The sequence below is a fragment of the Acanthopagrus latus genome, chromosome 1, assembly GCF_904848185.1.
Source record: "Acanthopagrus latus isolate v.2019 chromosome 1, fAcaLat1.1, whole genome shotgun sequence".
In the NCBI taxonomy this organism is placed as follows: Eukaryota; Metazoa; Chordata; class Actinopteri; order Spariformes; family Sparidae; genus Acanthopagrus; species Acanthopagrus latus.
In genome coordinates, this window is record NC_051039.1 from 22,063,861 (window position 1) to 22,085,949 (window position 22,089).

General features: G+C 40.2%; 2 protein-coding genes across 4 annotated transcripts; both read right to left on the minus strand.

Moving 5' to 3' along the window:
- Nucleotides 1–277: 277 nt before the first annotated feature.
- On the minus strand, nt 278–8,604 carry LOC119025305 (transcription factor AP-4-like). Of its 3 annotated transcripts, none has more exons than XM_037108729.1 (7): nt 8,173–8,604; nt 5,736–5,901; nt 5,518–5,616; nt 4,769–4,939; nt 4,155–4,301; nt 3,787–3,957; nt 278–3,216 (listed from the first exon to the last, which is right to left on the minus strand). In XM_037108729.1, the coding sequence occupies exons 1-7, from the start codon at nt 8,259–8,261 to the stop codon at nt 3,061–3,063; spliced, it is 999 nt and encodes a 332-aa protein (XP_036964624.1). In that variant the 5' UTR covers nt 8,262–8,604; the 3' UTR covers nt 278–3,060. The 3 variants fall into 3 exon arrangements, with proteins under 3 accessions (XP_036964624.1, XP_036964632.1, XP_036964640.1); XM_037108737.1 differs by lacking the exon at nt 8,173–8,604 and adding an exon at nt 7,199–7,618; XM_037108745.1 differs by lacking the exon at nt 8,173–8,604 and adding an exon at nt 6,149–6,293.
- Nucleotides 8,605–11,103: 2,499 nt separating this feature from the next.
- Nucleotides 11,104–17,289, minus strand: mvb12a (multivesicular body subunit 12A). Its single transcript, XM_037115310.1, has 10 exons — nt 17,136–17,289; nt 15,615–15,707; nt 13,751–13,834; nt 13,543–13,642; nt 13,203–13,332; nt 12,894–13,034; nt 12,585–12,694; nt 12,433–12,491; nt 12,240–12,305; nt 11,104–12,151 (listed from the first exon to the last, which is right to left on the minus strand). Exons 1-10 carry the CDS (start codon nt 17,271–17,273, stop codon nt 12,065–12,067), a joined length of 1,008 nt encoding a protein of 335 aa, XP_036971205.1. The 5' UTR covers nt 17,274–17,289; the 3' UTR covers nt 11,104–12,064.
- Nucleotides 17,290–22,089: the final 4,800 nt, after the last annotated feature.

Here is a 22,089-nt window from a genome sequence, read left to right on the forward strand (position 1 = left end):
TTTGAGAATCAAGCATTTCTCAAACATGACTCTCAACATCAGTATATTACGGCCTTGAAACTTAACACTTCAAATTAAATGTTTGTCAATTTTTAAGTATTTGTACTGATAAAAAGGTTAGCAACTGATTAAAATGAGGCCTGTGAGCCACCTGTATTTGTCAGAACTGTCAACCCTGGGCTGTGGCTGCCCCATGAGGAGTCGCTCCACGTCACCACCTGGTGGACAAAAAAACTTCACACCATATATAATTAAAGTAAACCATGAGGCAGTGGGGTGTAATAAAAAAAGTACAAATTTTATTTTTTTTTCATCTTTACAAAGGCCTGTTTACCCAAGTTTTTATAAACAAAATATAACAGCTTCTCATCGACCTGGACTGATGGAAAACAAAACAAACAAACAAAAAAATAAATCACAAAAATATAAAAAAAAAAAAAATGCTTGTCACCAAAAATGGAAAACAGGATGAGAAAGACAGAAGAAAAGACAGAAAAGAGCAGAACATAATAAACAGCTGCAGAGTCACAGCAAAGAGTTTACAAAAAATAAATGGCAAAAAATATCTTCCTCATCATTGATTCAGGCAGTACAGAACAGCAAGTGCTTCATATCAAATATCTCAAATTCCACCAAAAGACAGCAGTGCTGCAACACAATGTACAGAAACATTTGGGGAGCAACAGTTCAGCCAACCAATGACAAACCTCAGCTCAGATTCAAGCTGTGCTTTACCATCCATTAGCGAATCACTGAACCCTTCAACAAAGTTTCACAAACAATATGAGAACCCCCCCGCCCCACACACACACACGTTTGGCATGAAAAAGACTAGTCTAACCAGATATAAAATTGATGTCAGTAAGTGAAATAGTGTCCATGCATCTCACACAAGACAGTTTCACACTGAACCCATCAGTCATGTGTTAATGGAGAGAAAAAAAAGAGGAAACCAGAGTTAAAAAAAAGAAAAAGAAACAAACTTTCAAAACAAAAGCCCGCTTTAGCAATTATTAACATGCGTTCAATTGGCAACAGAACATGTGAGAGATCAAAAGACAGATACAAATCCAAATAAAAAGGAATGTTTACAGCATCAAGTCAGCGTATCAAATTGAGTATGACAGGAGGGAGGCTCGAAGCAGGGATTTCCAGTCAAATTCCCGACACGAATATAAGCAATGAAACATGAGGTGGACAGACTCGGTGCATTTTGGAGAGACATCTGTAGTTCAGCTCAGTGCTCTTCATTAGAGTGCAGAACTCTGTGAGGCATCTGATGCACCGAAAACATACATCGACCTGCAAGTACGGGCTTCGATTTCCAATAAAGCTGCTGCTCTTGTATCATCTTTTCCAAAACTATGTTTTTTACGGGAAGCTGGTGTGTGAATTTATCTTATTTACCTTCTCCTTCACCTTGTTTTTAAAATGTAGTTTTTCAATTTACATTTACTATACTGTTATCTGTCATTCTATGCTGTAGGTTATTGTTGACATCAGTATGAAACCAGTGTTTTGAAGGTTTTTCTATTTATGTGAGTAAATATCATGAGTCAACACAAAATGTGCTGTCATTTGTGATCAGACCTCCCTGCTCCGCTGCCCTCTAAGCAATTCCAAGATGTGGAAATGACTTGTATCATTTCCCAGAAATTTCACACACGTGTAATAAACAAGTGTGAAGTTACACAAAAGGTTTGTGCCTCAGCTCACTGCTGGTCAGCAGAGCACCTTGTTGACAAAGAGCACCACAAGTAGACTACATTCTTTGTTTCATACATATCCTGTAGGTGTCATGTACACACCTATTGACGGTGCATAGATAACTTCACCTCATGTATAAATGACACCGACAAATGTACTGAAGATGGAATTGCATAAATACCAAAAACTCTAGTGCATAGTCACTGAAATCAACAAACCAAGACCAGAAGATGGACTGGAAGTCTCTGGAGGAAAACCGGAAGCCTTCATGCAAACAGAGTGTGTGAATCATGCAAATCTGTTTCAGATCTTCAAACCAGCCAAATGTTCCATTAATTCACTCAGTTTGATCCAGTCAAATTGACAAATTCTGGAAAATTAAAGTGTTTCTACTTTTAAAGCCTCTTTTTTTAAAGTTAGTTTTTAGTTTCATTTGGTTGAAATCAAACTTGGCAACAATTCTGCAAGGCTTCCGGTTCCCCACAAAAACCTGACAAACCTCCAATTTTAAGTTGTTAATCTCAATATAACAAAATCTTCACTTTCAACATTCAGTAACCCTGACAAGAAAAAAAAAAAAGTTAACAAAACAATGAAAAACAATAATAACCAAAAGACGATCAATGTAAATTGTTCATCAGCTTATTTTTAAGGGCTTATTTAGATATCAAAAACACAACGTATGTTTTTTCAAGTAAATCAGATATAATTTCATTCGACATTTAGCCTCTGATTAGCTTTGCAATTAGGTTTAACTTTTACTTTTTAAAATTTAGAAATGCCTTCTGTTGTAGTTTAAGTTGAGTTTTGTGGCCACTGGCACTACGATATCATGTGACCAACCAGGAAACAAAGAAGAAAAGACAGAAAAAACATATTAAGACTGGGGAAGAAACAGCTGCAACTTGACATCCCTTAAAGAATCAAGAGCTGCTTGCTTATTGTGTTGTTACATTCAACTCTCCATTGTGCTCACTATCAATTTGTGGCACATATAATACTGTCAGTGCGCCAGTGACGACAGTTAGCTGTGATACTGCGACTGTATGTAGCACACATAAACACACATGAAGGACGGACGGATGCCGATAGCTGTTTACACGGGGAGACCCTCCAGGTTTCAAGTAGCCACAGACCGGCTCTGACAAATCCCACAGGAGCTCCTCTGCGCGCTGACCATCCTATGTTTTCAATTTTTACAGTACATGACTGATACAGAGCTTAACCACTGGATTTTAAATTTTTCATAATGCCGAAGAAAGATTTTTTTTAAGTAGTCAAGCTCCTGGAGGGAATCTTACAGTGAGTAGGTATTTTAAGTGTTTGTGTGTGTTTGTGAGTTCATGGGGTGGATCAGTTCATCGAGCAGTCCTCCCCCTCTGTGTCGGTGTCTGTGTCTGAGCAGGCGGTGTCCATGGCGACGTGCGCGGGGCTAACGATGACCGCTCGCCTTTGCTCCTCCTCGGCGCTCGCTCTCCTCTCCTGGGTGCGCTCAATGTGCTGGATTGCCTGGTAGAAGAGGGGGGAAAAAACATACTGAAGGCTGTAGCAAGTACTCGGTCCCTAAAATGTTGACAATTAAATGATAACTTCAGACTACGAAAGATAGCTGTGAACATGTTCAACAATGGCTCGCTATACTAAGTAAAACAAAATCTGACTAATACTAATGTTAGTTTTGATGAAGAACACTTTGCCAAAATATCTTCATCAACAATCAATCCATGACTAAGGCCATGTTCATATTTGTTATCAGCATCCCTCCTGGGTTTTCCAATCACTTTCTTGTGTTGCAGAATTGTCTGTTTACACAAAATTGATCAAAGAATGTAAAATATTGATGGTAAGCATGTCAACTCTTACACACACAGTAAACAGTTGCTAATAAAGGCTATTTCTTGAACGCATGTGGAGAACGTCCCCAGACCTGCATTAAAAAAAAAGCTACATTTGGACTTAACTTAAGAAGAACATCATGAGACTAAATGTTGACTAAATACATTTAAAAAATGTCAAGACATTTGACACAGGACTAAGTCCAAGTCATTTTTTACAGAAGCTGACTTCATTAACACTCACCTGCACAATAGTGTCCAGGTTCTGTCTGGATGTTGACACGGTGCTGGTGTGGACAGATGGACTCATGGTCACCACGGTGACATGATGGTGGGGGTGCTGAGTTAGTGTTGGGGCTGGGACGATGACTGTAGGGTGGTGGGTTGGGGCGGGGGGAGTGGGTGGAGCCAGCACCTGGAACAAAGAGAGAAATATGAACAACATTAATATGTTTTAATTTTATGACAGAGACTGTCTGTGTTTACACACAACTGCTACAGATGAAGCCAGTGATTTAAAAAGGCTCAGAACACATTCAGTAGCCATTGATCAAACCGTAGTGTAAACAGAGATGCCTACTGTTTTTTCAAATGTGTGTGTATGTTTCTGACCTGTGGACTGTGTGTTTGTCTGTCGGCGGCATGGATCTGCTGCAGTCGTAACAGTGTCTGGCTCTGGAGGATGGCCTGCTCCTCCTCCACCTGCTGGGTGATCACCTTCATACGCTCGGGGCTCATCTGGGTGTCAAGAGATCGCACCTGCACGCACACAGTACATGTGTTATTACATTAAGAACCACCTCAGCATTGTTTAAGGGCAGCTTGAAACACATACAAGCCCTCTGAATTACTGATCAAGGCTCAAACATTGTGTTCTATTAAAACTCATTAATTCAAACTTTTGAAAACATCTCAACCATGCAGCAACTCTGTTTACTTTCCTGTTTTACTTCGTGCATAAGTTTCTGTTTGTCTTTTTAACTCCTGTCAAGTCTCCTTTGTCTTAACCTGCTGTTCAGGTAGATCCAGGATGTGAGCTTATCAGCAATTAGCTGGGTTACTGGTAGATCTGTCAACACCACCAGCTGCCCTCTTGTTAAGGTGACTGACACTGAAAAGGCTGGTAAAATAAAACACTGGTCTGTGTATTTTGATGGTGCTTGTCCACTGTGACCATTTTACATCCTGGAGAACCTCTGTTACCCTGCCCCCTCCTCCTGTCTCACCTGCTCCTCCATCTGCATACGAGCCGAGCGCTCCTTGTCCAGTTGCTGCCGCAGCTCTAACATCTCCCTCCTCAGCTCCTCAACTTTCTCCTCCTCCAGTGTGTCTGGAGAGCCGATCCCTTCGTCCTTCTCCTCCGCTCGCCTCCTCTTAGGCGATGAGCCGCTAAACTCCTGCATCGCCATGGAGGACAAGTAAGTTAAATGTAAAACATACAACATGCATATTTACACATTTAAACTTAGTGTGTGGGTGCCGCCAGTCGGCTTGTATACAATCTGATGAGATTTCACTCGACTTAAATAAAAGGCACGCTGCTTGAAGAAATGGCAAGACACTGTTTAATCATCTGCTGATAGACGCAACATCACACAGCCCATGTAAAGCACATTTAAACCTAACCCCACCTAACAGGTCACATGCTGTCATGGCTCAGTGAGGCACAGTCTGACATAGAGTGACTTCTTGCTGAGGCACATTCAAGCCAGTCAGGGAAATGTTTTCCTCTGAGAGACTCTATCTCTATAAGATTTTTTTTAAAATGCTCCTGACAGAACTTTCAAAATACACAAATTACTGCTTCATTGACAGAGCAATTAGCGAACTAAATGGAAAATCAGCCTGAAAGATGGGCAACCATTCGGTGGACTTGGTGGACTCAAACAGTTTTGGTGGTAATGTGAGGTGTTCAAGAGCTATTTAACATAGGCTGCACACAATAACAATGAGGCACAATCGGAAAGGCTGCTACCTGGATGAAGCGTTTGAGCTGGTTGTTCTGTGCCAGGAGCTGCGTCTTTTCCTGCTCTAAGGCGAAGATGTAGTCTGCCGTCTGCTGCAGGATAGCCGCCTATTGGTGGTGAACCAAAAAGATAAGTGAGTACAAGAATAGTATGTACAAAACTACCTAGTGAAGGAAACTCAAATCAAGACCATGATGTATCATAATCTAAGGCATCGTTTCTGCACCTTGCTGAGTTTCTCTCCGTCTGTGTGGGGCAGGAGTGTTTTCAGGGACTGGAAGCCTGCGTTGATGCTCTGCATGCGCCGGCGTTCGTTGCTGTTAGCAATCTCACGGCGGATTCGTCTCTCCTGGTCCTGGGCTGTCTCTGGACTGAGGGGGATGTTGGCCAGGCTGAGGAAGAAAGGTAAAAGGGGAGAGATTGAGTCATTACTCTGTCGTCTGTGTCCAATGAGAACATATAAAGCTCCTCTCTGACACATATTTGATAATACTTTTTACTCCGGTTTTAGTTCAAAGATTCTCATGTTATGATCATGTTAAAATAAATCTAATTTACACCATCAGCTAACAACACACAACTATGAAGCAACAATACATTTATGAGCCTCTTCTGCAACTGACCCCTTAAACTGTTCACCTTGATCTGAACTAGGCTGCAGTCCTGATCTCTCTACATTCCTCAGTCAAGCTGCCTGGAGGTCTTTGAGTTTTGCTAAACTCAGTGCCCTATCACACACCTCCACCCCACGTGGCTGGAAATTATGGTAGGAAAACCTATGTGATATTTACTCAGGGGAGAAATACATGACTCATTAAACCTAAAGATGCTCACAGTACCAGGAAGATAAAAAATCTGGAGAACAAGACCTGAGATGTTTATAAAAATGAAAAGGTCAGACAGAGGACACAGCTCACATGGCTATAAACAAAAAATGAGTGCATGGGTGTGCAGCTCTACTCTAACATTCAAGCTAAATTTAAAGAGCTCAATATGATTTATGACTGCATGTTTACAAGCCAGTGACGTCAGTTTAACTAAAAGCAAAAAGGCTTAAAAAACACCTTCATTACCTGTATGAAGCAGTTTAAAAAAGGTGCATTATGTACTTATGGGACAGGAGAGGAAGATTTCCATTCATGGATTTCTTTTTGTGCCTGAACAAACTAAATAAACTGACCTCAAAGGGCAACACAATTTCATACTGTTTTACTCTGTTTATATTTGGTGGACCCTGCCACCTGTCTTTCTTCTTTTTTAAATATTAATTCTATCAAGTTCTGGGGTGAACATGAATAAGCACAGACACATATTAGGTTTAAGGGATCACAACAATAATGACAATAATCGTTGAAGATTCATGGAGAAAGTTGGACTCTGCCGCCTTTCCAGCTTCAAACTGTTCTGGTTGCTTATTTTCCCCAAAGAACAGACTGTTTATTCAATTATGGAAAGGATAAATACTTCTAAGTTTGTGCTGTTGCCTCATTAATATTTGAAATATTAATAATTTGAGTAATCTAAGACTCCATAAAACTACAAGTTTTATAGAAATCAAAATCAACTTCAGCCCAACCAGCAAGAAAAACTTTAAGTACACAGTATACCCGTATATCCACACTTATCTCTTTATACCAATCAGACCATCGACCAGAAACCGTACAGAAAAACCACCACATCTATACCCACACAGGTGAAACCTGCCGGGGATCTTCAGAGATGAGATCAGCTGTTGTCAGCTGTCGCTGCCAGGAGCTGCGGAGCTCCAACATGGCCGCCTGAGGGCGCGTAGACAGTCTGGACGGTAGCAGCAGTGAAATGTGACTCCGCCAGCAGCAGCAGCGGCAGCAGGCCCCCTGGCATCATGGAGAACAATGCTTTCTACAATTAGCACCGAGCTAGCACCCACTCACGGATATGTTGCTCGCGGAGACAGACCTGTGTCCGCCCTTAAACTTGTACGACGACGTGTTTCGGTTGAACAAGCTGGTAAACGAGTAAAAACAAGTCCGCGCACACACGCAACACAGAGAGAGAACGAGCACGGGATAGCTAGCTGGTTAGCCAAGCTAAGCTAGCGTTAGCACACGACACAACCATGGCTGCTGCGCGGAGCATTACTTAACCAGGCGTGTGGCGCAGCCGAACCCTCATTTTACCCCCCCTACATTTAATACACCTCCAAATAAACTTCAAATATAGTTTATCCATCAATACCACTGAGGGGTGTGAGAAACTATATCGTTATAAACGTGTGGTTTGGTGTGCAGCAACCAGGCGGCGGGGAACACGTTAACTACCACGTGGTTGCTGTTCAAGTGGACGCAAATGTATCGATTTCATGTCGATGATTTACATATTTCTGAGCCGAATGGGTGCAAACATGCCCCGTAGGTTGTTACATGTCATTCGGCCTGGGCAAATGTAATAACACAAGTTAAAATAGACTCTGATTTCCTCGTCGCCAGCGGCAGCAGCTGGCCAACGAGCTGCTAATTTCCACAACCATGCTCCTGCTGCCAAGACATCGCAGCGAGGCTAACAGCTAGCATGCTAACTGGAGTCGCTGCATTACACACACATACACACACTATACCGCCACACGAGGGACGATATGTGCGAGCAGCTTGGTATCAACAACAAAAAAACAGCTAGCTACACACCTGCAGAGACCCCCGATAACATCCTTCTCCGTCTTCTTGAACTGCTGTAAGGACGGTATCTTCTCTGTCGGCATCATGAAATATTCCATGCTTTCAGAGCCACCTTCTGTAGTCCGTGTTTTCTGTTCCTTCTTCCTACACTGCTGTCCCTGTTGAAATATAATCACGCACGTTTTCTAGCACCGAGCCGTCGCCGCACTCCTCAGTGACGCATACCGACAAAAAATACGGCTTCGAAATCGGGCGATCTGAGGAGCAGAGTTAGAAAAATTAAAAAGTAAGTTCAGGCTGTGTTGCTTCCCACAGCTGATGGGGTTCCCTCCAATGTGTGTGTGTGTGGCTCCTTGCCTCCGCCTACTACGGGTCTGTGTGTGTGCGTGCGTGTGTGTCTGCTGCCTCCGCCTACTACGTGTGTGTCTGCGTGTGTGTGTGTGTGCAGCTGATCTGTGTGAGGCGGGAAACAGCTGGTTGGAATCAGAGACCGTTTTCCGGAGAGCAGAACAAACAGAGCAGCAGCGGCGGAGTCGCAGTGTGTAGCTGCAGGAACAGATCCTCACACACACCGCTGCTGTAACACAACCATCAGCAACAACCTGGAGACACACACTTAGCTGCACAGGTGTGTGTTGTGATCCACTGAATCACATTGATCCCTTCAGACATGAACTAAATTTAAAAAAGCGCTTCTTTTTTTGTCTTAATAATTGAAAAATCATATCAAAAACATGTATAAATGTTTTTTCAATAAATGTTCTTTTGAAGGAGATCAACGTATAAAAAATGATTTTAAATTCCTTTTTATTTTCAGACAAACAGGCAGGAAAACCACAAAAAATACAAAGTTGTATCTACAAAAGTTGTTAGGATTACATTTAACAAGATGTTATAATAATAATAACAACAATAATAATAATAATAATAATAAACAGAGATGTGTGCATATTTTTCTGTTATTCTGAAATTCATGCACCAAAGGAATATGTTCTGCATTTTTCGATAGATAATCTTGCACTTAAAATCTGAAGACTATTTAATATGGCTATTTAATTGTTTAAAAAAACAAAAAAAAAACAAACAAAAAAAAAACTATGCAAGTATAAATTCTATCATCATTTTAAATAACACAAATCTAGATAAAGTAAGCAGAATATATTCTCTGGTGTATATTGTCCCCATGAGTAGATAGATATAGTCTACACTGAGTAAAAAATGCAAGAATGCAAGGAATTATTTTGTAAAATCTGCATCAAAGTACTGCTAACCCCTTATTTTTCTTTTTTACTTATCTGGTATTCTGATAGTAAGTGAATTCCAGTGGTAAGCTACTTGGTACACAGTGTCCTCCCTTGCCATTCTGAATTTATCATGCAATATCTCAACTTAATAAAGAGACACAAAGACAATATTTCAGTCTAATTGTGGACATAATTTTGGGGATCCCCCACACTGATTGGGACATGGTATTCTCATTTAAATAGTAAGAAAATGCTTTCAAATATCTTTCTCCTGTAGTGTACAGAATGCTTAAGAGGGTTCAAGCTTCAGTAAAAGTGACCTAAACATAACACATGTATTTAAACCTTTGCAGCTCTATCGTCTAGGAGGACAGACAGATTATTTTTGCCTGCGGGATTAATCCAGCCCTGGCTCCTCTAAATTAAATTTATCATTCACCAGGCTACCACTTGAGATAACCTTCTGTCACTTATTTTGTCCATTTCAAGTCCAAGTACATGTTTATTTGTCATTTCAACTACAACAATATGTTTTGGAAAAGGTTTTCTTTTTTTGACCAGAAGATAAAACTGACAATATGTCTGACAAAACCATAAAACAAACACATTTAAACATTCGCACGTAGGGTTAATATTAAAACATAATGTCATACTAAGCACCACCAAAAATAATTAATTACTCAAACAACTGTAACACACACAGCCATGCTGAAATAAATAATAGATAAATAAATAAATAAATAACTTGAAAGGATGAGAACATTGAAAGTTATTCTTCATGCAAAAGTATAAGTTATTTTCTGGACACACCATATATTAAGGTTTTACTCCAACATCAGTTCTCTCACAATGAGTCGTGTCAGTATGAATTAAATCCCTTTGTGTTTGCCGAGTGTTGGTCAAAACCATCAAGTTTAAGGCATCGCTTTGAAGTTTGTTAACTTTTTATGCTGTCAAATTTAAAAAAAGATTTTAACTGTTATTTACAAAACTATGAAAGATTTCACCGGACATGTTGCATAACAGGGAGACAGTGATGTAATGTGCAATGTATACATAACATAATCCAACATAAAGAGTCCAGTGTAGAACAGCAGGTGGCAGTAATGCACCGAAGCAGGAGGAGAGGGATCCTGCACTTACACGTGGTGTGAACACACAGGACTGCTGGAGGAAAGATGCATTATAACTTGAGACACTTTATTAAGAGAACTGTAAAGTCTTCTTCACCCGTTGTAGCTAGGCTTTTAAAGGTGCTTTAAAGATACATCAATAAACAGAAATAAACCTATTTTTGTGAATGATGACCCTCATCCAGAATGTCAGACTGATTTAATTTCTTCTGTGTGAAACCTTCAGGATGAGGCGTTTGAGTGAATGTGCAGCCACAGATGGTAAGCAAGAGTCTGTCGCTACACCAGCAGCACAGTGTCATTCTCGTCGCTTTAAGACAATCGATTTAAAAAACTGAAGCAAGCAGAGTGAATGAAAAGGACCCTAGATATGTTATGCTGGTTGTTCATCACTTGGTTATTCACTCAGATGCTGTAATGTGCACACAATAACTGATAAAAGGCGATGCAAACAAACTATGTACATAATTAACATTATTATGTTGCGATTCACACTGAATGTCTTCAAATTCCTCAAATAGGTCTGTAAGGACGTGGTGTATAATAAACCACCACACCTGAAGTAGTGTTTCTTAGGTTTTTATTTTTTTCATGCAATAAAAGTTCACTATATAGAGCATAAAGACCACAAACCATAACTTTATATATTGTACAATGACAAAGATAAATATTTGGCCCTTATTCTGCCTGACAGTTAAAAAACACAAAACAGATCGTCTCAGCTTTCGCCCACATATCTTAACCAACACAGAGAAAAATATACAACCTTCCTCCGATCGCCTTAAAGTAGGACTTCATAATTATTTGGGAATACAAAACTGATGGTCAGCCACTCACACAAGAAAATACCTTTTATCTTACATTCCAATATGATAGTAAGTTCAATATAACATCTGCAACAACGCTCATCCATATGTCTGTCACTGAAATCATTAAAAACGCGCAGCACTCAAGGTTATCAAGTAACATACAGCAGAGCAGGGAGCACACATCTTTAAGCCAAGTGCATCTTTATGATATAATAAAGCATTTTTCTTTTAGTATTAAACACATTTTGACGTTTTAATGTTGCAGATGAGTACGGACACACTACAGATTCATAGTTTCTTTCATCTTTATCCCTGTAACATCTTTAAAAAGGCTGATTTCCTACAAAAGGAGAACAGTCAAAACACACGTTCAGACAATTTAAGTCCAAGAATGATTCAGTTCAAACAGGCCTTTCCTTTGGCAAATAAAAACGTGGAATGTTTGAAGATGGCATTGCATTACAGGCTTGACAAGATAGACAAATTAAAAGAAATGACAGTGTGGCATGACAAACAAACAGCCACATCATGTAAACACTTTTGATGTATGACTGTCAGTCTCATGCAGAAGGGTAGTGCCCATAGATGACCCTTTAAAAGACCCCATTATGATAAATCATTACAATTTCTGGCATGATCCTCCTTCCTCTGTACCATGATGTGAGATGTCATGCTAAAACGCAGAAGTCTGATAGTGTTGCTTTGTTAAAAAAGATTACTGCTCAGATGGAGCGCCTCCTGTTGGCACTGACGGTCTGATCCTCTTGGAGGCAGATTCCTCCACAGCAAAAGTGTAGTTGTACTGAAAACAAGAACAGTGAGTTTATTCTTAATGAAAACCGTTCATGTTTGTAATTTAAGGCTTAGTTGGGAGTCAAATGTGACCCTACCTCATTTTCGATGTCTTGGAGAGACTTAATGCGAATGTTGTTTAGCTGAGAGTTGAGCTGAAGAGTCTAAGAGAGGAAGATGACAAAGGGAGACAAGTGTGTCACAATGAGAAATAAACTGAGGCAAAAAAACCCCCAAAACAACTAATTTGTAGTTGAATCCATAACTTAAGTATTGATGAAAATGGCATACTGTGCTGTTTGCCTGGATATCAAACTTTGGGTGGAGGCTGAAGGGAACTCCATCTAGAGCTACAGGGAGTGAATGCAGGTGACAGGTGAGTGGGCTGCCCACAGTGACAGATAGTAATAAGCTTCCTGTGAGTGAGGAGAGACTTGGAGTACCTGTGATTCCCTGGAAACTGCTGTCGGCGGGTTTGTCCGAGCTGTCCTTGCTGCTGAGGCTGCAGCGTCTCTGACTCAGTTTGTTCAGTGGCAGCCTAGGAGGAGGGTTGCTATGGAGACAAACAGATAAATATTAGGGCTGCACAATTAATGGAAATATAACCAGGACTGCAATATGACCAAGTGCAATATCCAAATCACAAGAAGCTGTTTTATAAAAGGTCAAGTGTGGGACCAAACGCGATTATAACAAAGAACTCTAGTGCTGCAGAGATGTCTTGGCCAACAAATCTTGTTCTCCAGTTGTACCTGGGTCTGAGGGGCAGAGGAGCAGTCGGCTGCTCCAGTGAAAGTCCGCGGAAGTCCAGACTGACACTGCGGGGCTTGGCTTGAGGCACGGGGCTTGTGAAATAGCCCTTTCTGCACCACAGCACGTAGCCATGGATGTCTCTGGGGGAGAGGCACATTTAATAATACATTAACAACTGTATCATTACCATTCAGAGTACTGAATGCACAGTGGAAAGCAAGTCATCCTGTGAAGACAGATGGGATTTAAGAAATGCCTTCATAAAAAGAGATGCAAATCAAATATTTGTATATGGGAATGTCACCGACCCCACGTATGTGTGGTGCTGCAACATCATTTTGCTTTTGGCTGTCAGTTTAACATCCAACACAGCTGTGTCCACACTGCCCACTGGGGCGACACGCACACACACGCGCTTCTTCTTTGAAACAGTGGCCCCTGAACACACAAACACACACATGAATACAGGACATGTCCATTAGACTGAAAAATTAAATCAGCAGAGAGTAAATAAGACATCAGATATCAGGAGGAGATCAATTATCAGGTGTGTGTGTAAACACCTGTCTCTGTATACAGTATGTGTGTGGAACCAATTTTAGCTTAGAGATAATAAAGACAAAACTGCGCATGTGTGTTTGTATTTACTCGGTTCAAGGTGCTCTGCTATGTAGCAATAACCATGAGGAATAGATTCCTTGTCAGAAATGAGCTGAATGTCTGTCACTACCATACCACCTGCCAAGTCCTGGAGAGAAAAGAGAGACACAATCTGAAGAAGGAAGGCAGGAGGGACAAGAGCAGAGAACAAAGGACATGATGCATCTTCTGTGTTCATTGTATCTCTGTCTGTTACCTTGCTGTAACAGAGGTAATATCCAGACTTCATCCCAAAGCTGCGTGTAAAGTTCGCTGCTGCTCCGTCTTCTGTGATGCTGATCTGCAGAAGAAATAGGCAACAGTTAGATACACAACACACGACGAGGGACAGACCGATTATCAGAGCCGATGTTCAGCATTTTTCCAATGATCTGAAAAATAGTCTGTTCTGTTGATTAGCTTTTTGTCTATTTGCCTTTATTCTACATTCTGTTTCCAGTTGCAAGCCTTTTACTTTACAACAGACAGAATCATGGACGCTGGAGTCTTTTGTCTGATTGCCTAAAGAATTCATGAACAACCTCCACCAGTTGAGTTTGTCTGTTTGTTGGTTAGTCAGCAGGATTACACAAAAACTACTGAGCGGATTTCCACTTAACCTGGATGGCGGATGGGTCTCGGTCCAGAAAAGACACTTTTAACTTTTGGTTTCAGATCTGATATAAGGGACATACTCAGGTATTTTTCCTATAACATTGCGAGACTGGGCGCTTGTGACATTTTCACACATTTCTCATGGAATAATGTATGGTAAAAAGCAGGTGTATTTAGGTGGCTGGTGTCTATGAGTGAGCACAATCTGATGTGGATCCAAGCAAAAATCTGGATCTAGCAGATTTAATTATAGGCTTGATGGAATTGAAGGGGACTGTTGGGCCTTGCTGGAGGTATGCTCTCTGCCATCTAGTATAACACTGCTCTGCTTTGGCTCTGATGCAGCCTCCCTCTCTGTGCCCTCACTCAATGTCAGATTGGTTACACATCACGAGTAATAGCTAATTTTAATTTTAACCATACATTTTTATCTGTTCCAAATATCGATTATCGATCTCACTGCTTACTAATTATCTGTATTGTTGTTTTTTAAAAAAAACAAATTATCTTGGTCGATCTCTGCATCTGACATGGATGCAAATAAATTATATTAAAAATTAAAAACATAACAGTAAACACATAAAATACCAAGTCGAGGTTGTTAAAGGTATCTTTAAGTTAAGCTTTTGTCTCGTTGGTGACACTTTACTTAACTATTCTTCTTCATCTTCTCTTTAGCAAGGCACTACTCTCCTGTTCTGCAGTCAAATTCATCCTGGCCAACAGAACAGCACTGTGGCTGTGCAGTGCTTCACTGTACAACTTTTTGAAGACAAAAACCCAAATGTTTTCAGTCCACTTGAAGTCAAGACGAAAGCTGAGTGTTAGCTGTCTCAAACACTCAGTTTAAATTCAGATCATCTGGTCATGAGGCCATTCATTACAGTGCTCGAGTGAAACAGGCTCCCTCTCATATTCAGTGGCTACACAACGTCCTCTTGTGTCCGGATCTTTAGAACAGACAGTTTACATCACTGTTAAACAACCACTCGGTTTCTAAAGGTCAAGTTTCCAACTCATCCAAACACATCTGTCCTACTTCAGATTTCAAACAACATTTGAGTGACTGCAAACACAGCTGCGCCTTCTCTAGCCTCTCTGTAAGCTGTCTTTAAATTAGAGACTTTACTTCAAGTAAAGATTGGTTATGGCTCCAACATGGGCCTTTAAGGTTGTCAGCTATAATTATACTCTCACACAACTTTAACACAGACAGAAACTGTTCGTGGTCACTCTGGAGCAAAATATGGAAATACCTGGTTCCTTTTTTTTTTTTTTTTGTAGGTTTAGCATGGACCCTGCACACGCCAAACAATTTGACTGTCAAAACAGCAAATGGACATTCAGATGAGACTGTTCCAGACAAGTCAAAATGTCTGCTGTGAAAAGAAGGTCCATTGTCACTCTGATGACGACTGTGTACTTTTGTTTGTGGATGAGTGTGTACATTTCATCTCTCTTCCTACCAGGTTAAAATCTTTGGGGCAGGTGCCGGAGTTGGAGGTCCACGCCACCGCGGTGATCGGCCGGACGCCTCCCCCACGCTCCATCAAAGACATCTGGGGAAGAGAAACAAGTAAACAAAGACGGTTCATGGCATCTGGAAGGGAGGACAGCATAAATGTTGTATTCAAACTTCAGATCTTCATCAGTCCTGTCATTGCCAGGAGAGGTTGTTTACACAGATTACACACTGTGTTAGCAGACATTCTAATGATCTGTCATTCTGCTGCATGCGTGCATGCTTGTGCGTATATATGTGCTTTCTCTTGAGCTTACTGGCAATGTGAGAACCAACTTGCTGTCTGACGCACAGAGGTGAACAGGCTCCCATTCATTCTAGGAATTCATGTTCCCTGTGCTACATTGTCAAGGACAGAATGATCCTGTTCAGTCTAAACCGTCATGTTTTCTCTATAGAAAGAAAATATTTAGTGCATGAATTCAGCCCTGACTGCAGCAGTGAAATGGCAGCTCATAGTGAGGTGCTCCGCATTTCCATTTTAATTATGAGATGGTTTTATTATTATGGTTTTTAAGTTTTCATTACATGTTGGAATAAAATACATTTTTCTGTCAAAGTTCATTTGAAATAAAAGTAAATATTTCTGAGTTTGAGTATTTTTACCAGTATCAGTATCCGAACAACCCTACCTCACACACAAAGTGATGTGGAAATCATATGAAAATCAACAGCATTCTCTGCTTACTGTTGTGTTGTGTACAAATGTAGAGAACACACAGAGCCACCATAGCATCAAAGGTACAGCCAAATCTCAGATGACAAAGCACATTTACGTTATCTCATGGCATCTTTTCATATGACCGAGAATACTTCTGGTCAAACCTGTTGCTGCGGCCTGAAGCTTCTGTGGCTCCTGTAAAGTTAAAGCAGCATCTACACTTGGCCCTTGGCAAAAAAAGATTCATGTTACATGTTGTTTGACTTTACTCGACAATGAAATTCCCAGAAACTGACTACTGTCCTCAGCTTTCACACGAAAATACTCCATATCTTAAATGAACATGTTAAAATGCCAGAAACGACTGATCAGGAGTGAGTTTAGATGGGAGATTTATCTATTAACACACTTACACAGGTAAAACATATTGTTGTGTTATTTAACAGGGTGGAAAATCAGTACCAAACACATGCAGACAGATTCAATAAATACTAGACGAGCTCTGACAGTTTTACTGCTTTACCAGCAACTCTGGAATAAAACTTTATCAAACTTCTGTCTTTCCTGTCAAATTCACGTGTAATGTTACAGAGTTATTCAAAAGAAAACCAGAATGAATTATTAAATCTATTAATAAACACTAGTTGTGAGTCATTTTTCCATGTACTTCTATGACAAGCCGAGCTTAGCTGACAATAGTGGCGACTGTTCCATTATGAAAACTTGCTACTGCTTCCTGTTCAAAATAAGCTTATTTCATTTTATTTCATGAACACGCTTATGTGTAAGTAAATACATACTTACTTTGTTTATGTGTTCGCGTACGGCTCTTCGAGGGGACACGGTTTGGCAGGCGAACAGCCTCTTAGTCCACAGCCGAAACTTCTTGGTCTTCCTTGTCAAAGCAGGAAGTGCCGAATCCATTCTGACTCCAACTCCCATCAAACCCCGGGGTAATACGTCAGAGTTAAGTACTCGCTCGATTCTGACCACAAGATGGCGGCATTACAACAGACTTTAGCAACCTCGTGGCCTCTTCTTCTTCTTCTTCTTCTTCTTCTTCTTCTTCGTCTTCGTCTTCTTCTTCTTCTTCTTCTTCTTCTTCTTCTTCAAATAGTCAATTTGATGATCTGGATATTTCTGGAAGTTTTTGAAAAATGTTGTTTTAGATATTGTAGGCAACAATGGAAGACATTAAGATGTTGCTCGTTATTTTTTGCCTGTTCACTAGTACAGTGGCAATTAGGCCATATAGCAAATATAACCCAATACAAAAATCAGTAAAACCTGAATAAAACGAACATAAAAGTAAACAACCCTGAATCTAACAATGATGAAATGAAAACCTGAATAAAACAAAGATCAATAAAAGTCAAACCTGAATAAAACAACAATAAAAAGGAATAGAAACTGAATAAAACAAAGATAAAAATAAATAAACACCGATTAAACACAAAATTAGTCAAGCCTGAATATAACAAAAATAGGCCTTAACATAAGTAAGAGCTAAATAAAAAAAGATAAAAACATCAAACACAAACAGGCTTAAATACAAAGCCTGCAATAATATACAAGGATGTTTTGAGATGTGATTTGAAAATGACAGGAGGGTAATGAAAAGTATATAAGAAGGGTTTTAAAAGGGCAAGAAGGAGATGTCTGGCAAGGAAAACTAATTCAGCACGCGCACACACACACACACACACACACACACACACACACACACACACACACACACACACACACACACACACACACACACACACACACACACACACACCTGGTTTAAAGGATAGTGATATGATGCATTCTATCTATATATAATCCGACAATGCATGTGTTGCCAAGACCTGATGTGGTTTGTTCCTTTGCCACAGTCCTCCATTGTTGTGTAATTTAAAACACATCAATGAGCCACAACAGAGCATAGGCTGACATGTTCCTTCATTACCATAAACATTAGCAGCACTGAGCAGTTCAATCAATACTCCCTCCTGCTTCCATGAATACTAAGGAGAGCGAATGTGTTCAAAAAAGGTAACAAATGTACTTTGCACGCCTGTTTTAGGACACTACTTTGCCCTTTTCCATATTAAGAGCAAATAGTGTGGACCCTCTTTTTATATAAAGATCTCTAGCAGGAACCAACGGGCACAGAGCAGAGTGTCTCAGAGAGGGAGGGGGACACAATAAGCACTGAGGACAACATATGCTTTTATTTTTTCATGCCTGGTTACAAAAACAAAACATAGTTGAGTGTTATCCTAGGTATCCCTGAATGTGGTCTTTAAATGTAAGAATGTAAACATATAGTAATAATAACAATATAATAACGATGATAAAATAAAAATATCTCTAAAGCAGCAGCAGTTAGGTCAAAATCTGAAGACTCTGATCTTTCTCCATCTGTGGTGAATGTTTTCTGGGATGTTTGCATCTGTTTTAAGTCATCTGTAAACACAACAATGTAAGTAACCAAATAAAAAATAAATTAAAAAAACAGCTATTAAAATAGAAATCACTCCTTATCTTTGTTTATTATTCTCCTCATTCAACACAGAGTAAGCTGCACACACAGGCCCTCTCCATCTGCAGAATTCGGTTCAATGTGTTGTTCGGAATGAGGCCCTTTGTTAGCTACGCTCACAGACACAGGCACTCATCTTAATCCACCTTAATGTTATGTGTACATGTGTGAAACTGAGACACTTGATTGGAGCTTCCAGAGGTGCTCACCTCCCTGTTGGCATGGCAACATGCAGAGCAGACCACAGGGGGTGGTTGTGGAGGGGGGGCAGGATGGAGCGGGTGGACTGTTCCATCTCTGTGGAAATGGAAATCAGCGTTTATTGAGAGCATTTAGCTTTATTGGCTGATTGGCCAATTAATGAGGATGAGCCAGCTGTAATCTGCTGAGACTGAAGCAAGAGGGAGAGGAGGCAAATTGCCAGCGAATGCCTCAGTGTGTGTCTGCATGCCTGCACATCTGCGTGTGTGCTCGCTGGGGGAGCATGCAGCTGCCTGTGTGTGAGTGATAGTAAATATGAGAGTGATAGACTGAGTGAGAGAGCATGTTCAGCGACTCTGGCACTTCCCACTATGATTCATTCATCTTTTCCATCGAGTCAGCCTCCTGCCTGGAGTGAAGGAAGCAGAAACACATGCACTGCACTCATGTACAAGCATAAAAAACCCACACACTTCTCAGCAGCACTACATCTCGAACACACTGAATTGATTTGACAAAATACTATTTTATCACCACACGCACACATACTCATACACAGGGCTTACCCACCACTTAGATATATGTTCCGCAGTAGTTCAGAACAGGGTGGTGAGTGTATATAAGTCCACTTTGGCCACTAGATAATGTTATATCCAACCAAGGGAATGAACACATTTAAATTAATCATATTTGAAATAAATATTGCAGAGACTGTTACAGCTGTGGATGTGCGAGAGAAAGAATGGACGGTGAACATATTAATAAATAAAGATTAGTGTTAAATGCCATAGTGATGGAGTTACTTAACATTTCTGCAGCCACCTTTATGATGTTCTTAGCAACAGATCCTTTATTTCATCATCTCAACAAATAAAAAATAGTGATCTGCATCAGACTGAAATACAATTGCAATTTGGGAACTGTACAACATTGTCTGGTTTGAAAAAAATAGTGTTTTCAAACAAAAACTGACACGCCATCATGACTGCCACCTATTTAAACAGGTTTGAATGATGGTTTGCTAATTTGCATGATGCAGATAAACATACATACAACAATCATAACATCTTTAAGGACTATAATCTCATCACAGACCATACTCCACAGCAGTGGTGGACTCAGGCTGTCTGAGGGGCAGAACATAAAATGGGCACCAGCTTCATGTGTTGGGACACCGGCATGCAGAGAGTCATGATGCATTTATGGTGACACAGTTCCAAACCCTTGTGTTGGACCAAATGGTTTTTCTGTGTCCAGTATAACTACTACACCACTGTACATAAAAAGACAAAGTGAAAAATTTAGAGTCAGGTGGAAGCCAGCTAATCTTCTACCATATAGGGCGAGCCCACCAGTGCTATACAGTACAATGAGGTCACCATGAAGTCAATACTGTGCATCAGTAATGCAGCCTTTGTGCGCGCGCAAGCACGCACGCACGCAAACACACACATGCATGCACGCACACACACACACACACACACACACACACACACACACACACACACACACACACACACACACACACACACACACACAGTATTAGTCCGATTTCAAATCAAGCTGCAGTGCTCCCCAGAGCCCGCAGACCTGCGTCAAAGCTGCCAGAACAAACCGGACGCCAATCAACGGAAATTTCAAAATAAAAGTCCTAATTCACAAAGAGGCTTCAAATCTTACTTTACAGCCATTATCTTAACAGCTGTTTAATTTCTGTGTAGATTCACTGTTTTAAAGGACAGTTAACATCAAATAGTGTGTTTGTTTGTTTTTTTTAAATAAATGCACTGAAGCTCCTTGTATTTCAGCGGCCATCTTATTCTGTGTGGCTTTGTTACCTCCAGGACAAGTCTATGTCATACCTCTATCAGATGCATATAACATAATAGCATTTTTCTAACATAAACATATAATAAACAAAAATGAGAAGGCTAATGAATTGGACCAAATATATAATAGAAATATCCTAATTCAAAGGTGGTGTGTGTTCAGACAGCCCTGGTCATGAGTGTCTCGTCCAGAGTGCATACCCCATGTGCATAAGTATGCTAGGATGTCTATAACGGGCAAGCCTGCCATAGAAAAGCAAACATAGATGGACTGATGGATGGATGCCCCTTCAGAAGGACAAACTACCATGGGGCAATAAAAACAAGTTTCTGTCTGTAGTTTCACAATATACCTCAAGATGGTACTATCTGTCTTGTTACTGTGTTCCAAACAGTGGACTAAGTATCCCTATCCAGTACTTAAATGTATCACTACCACACTATAAAAACAACCCACTGCAGGTAAATGTCCAGCATTCAAAACATTACCTAGAGAAACGGAATTATCAGCAAATATACTATGCATTAAAGTATTAGAAGTAATAGTACTCATTCTAAAGTCAAAATGGCCCCTGAATATGTTTAACTATTATATGTGATGTTTCTGGATTCATATTATTGCTGGATTAATGTATATAATGCATATTACTGCTGTATATGTTAAAGCTTGTGTTTTAAAAGTCTTAATCTGAAAAAAAAGTACTAACTAAAGCTGTCAGACAAATGTAGATGCACAAAATGTACTGCAATATCCCTCTTTGAAATACCTCTTGCACCTTATTTGGAAATATTTCTGTGAATACAAATAACTCAAATTTGTAGTTAAAGGGTAACTTGAGGTGTGTTTACAGGCCTTGGACAGTGCTGCTACATATATGAAAAGGTCATTGAAATTGTTTGTGGCTCCAGAGGAAAATGCATGTAATCTGATTAAATGCCTTCAGTGATGTCACTCAGTGGATAAATTGCATTGTGGGTAATGTAGGGGTGTACCTCAGATTCTGCTGTTTTGATTTTAATCATTTGTTTTTAAACTATCTATCATGAGTCCAGTAGTGCTATGGGAATGCGATGCTAGACATGCACTTTCCAAACCTGGCACCTACCCACAATACAATTTAGCCACTGACAGACATCATTTGGGGCAAATTTTTCAAATCAGATTACATACAGTATTACTCCATAAGAGCTGTAAACAAAC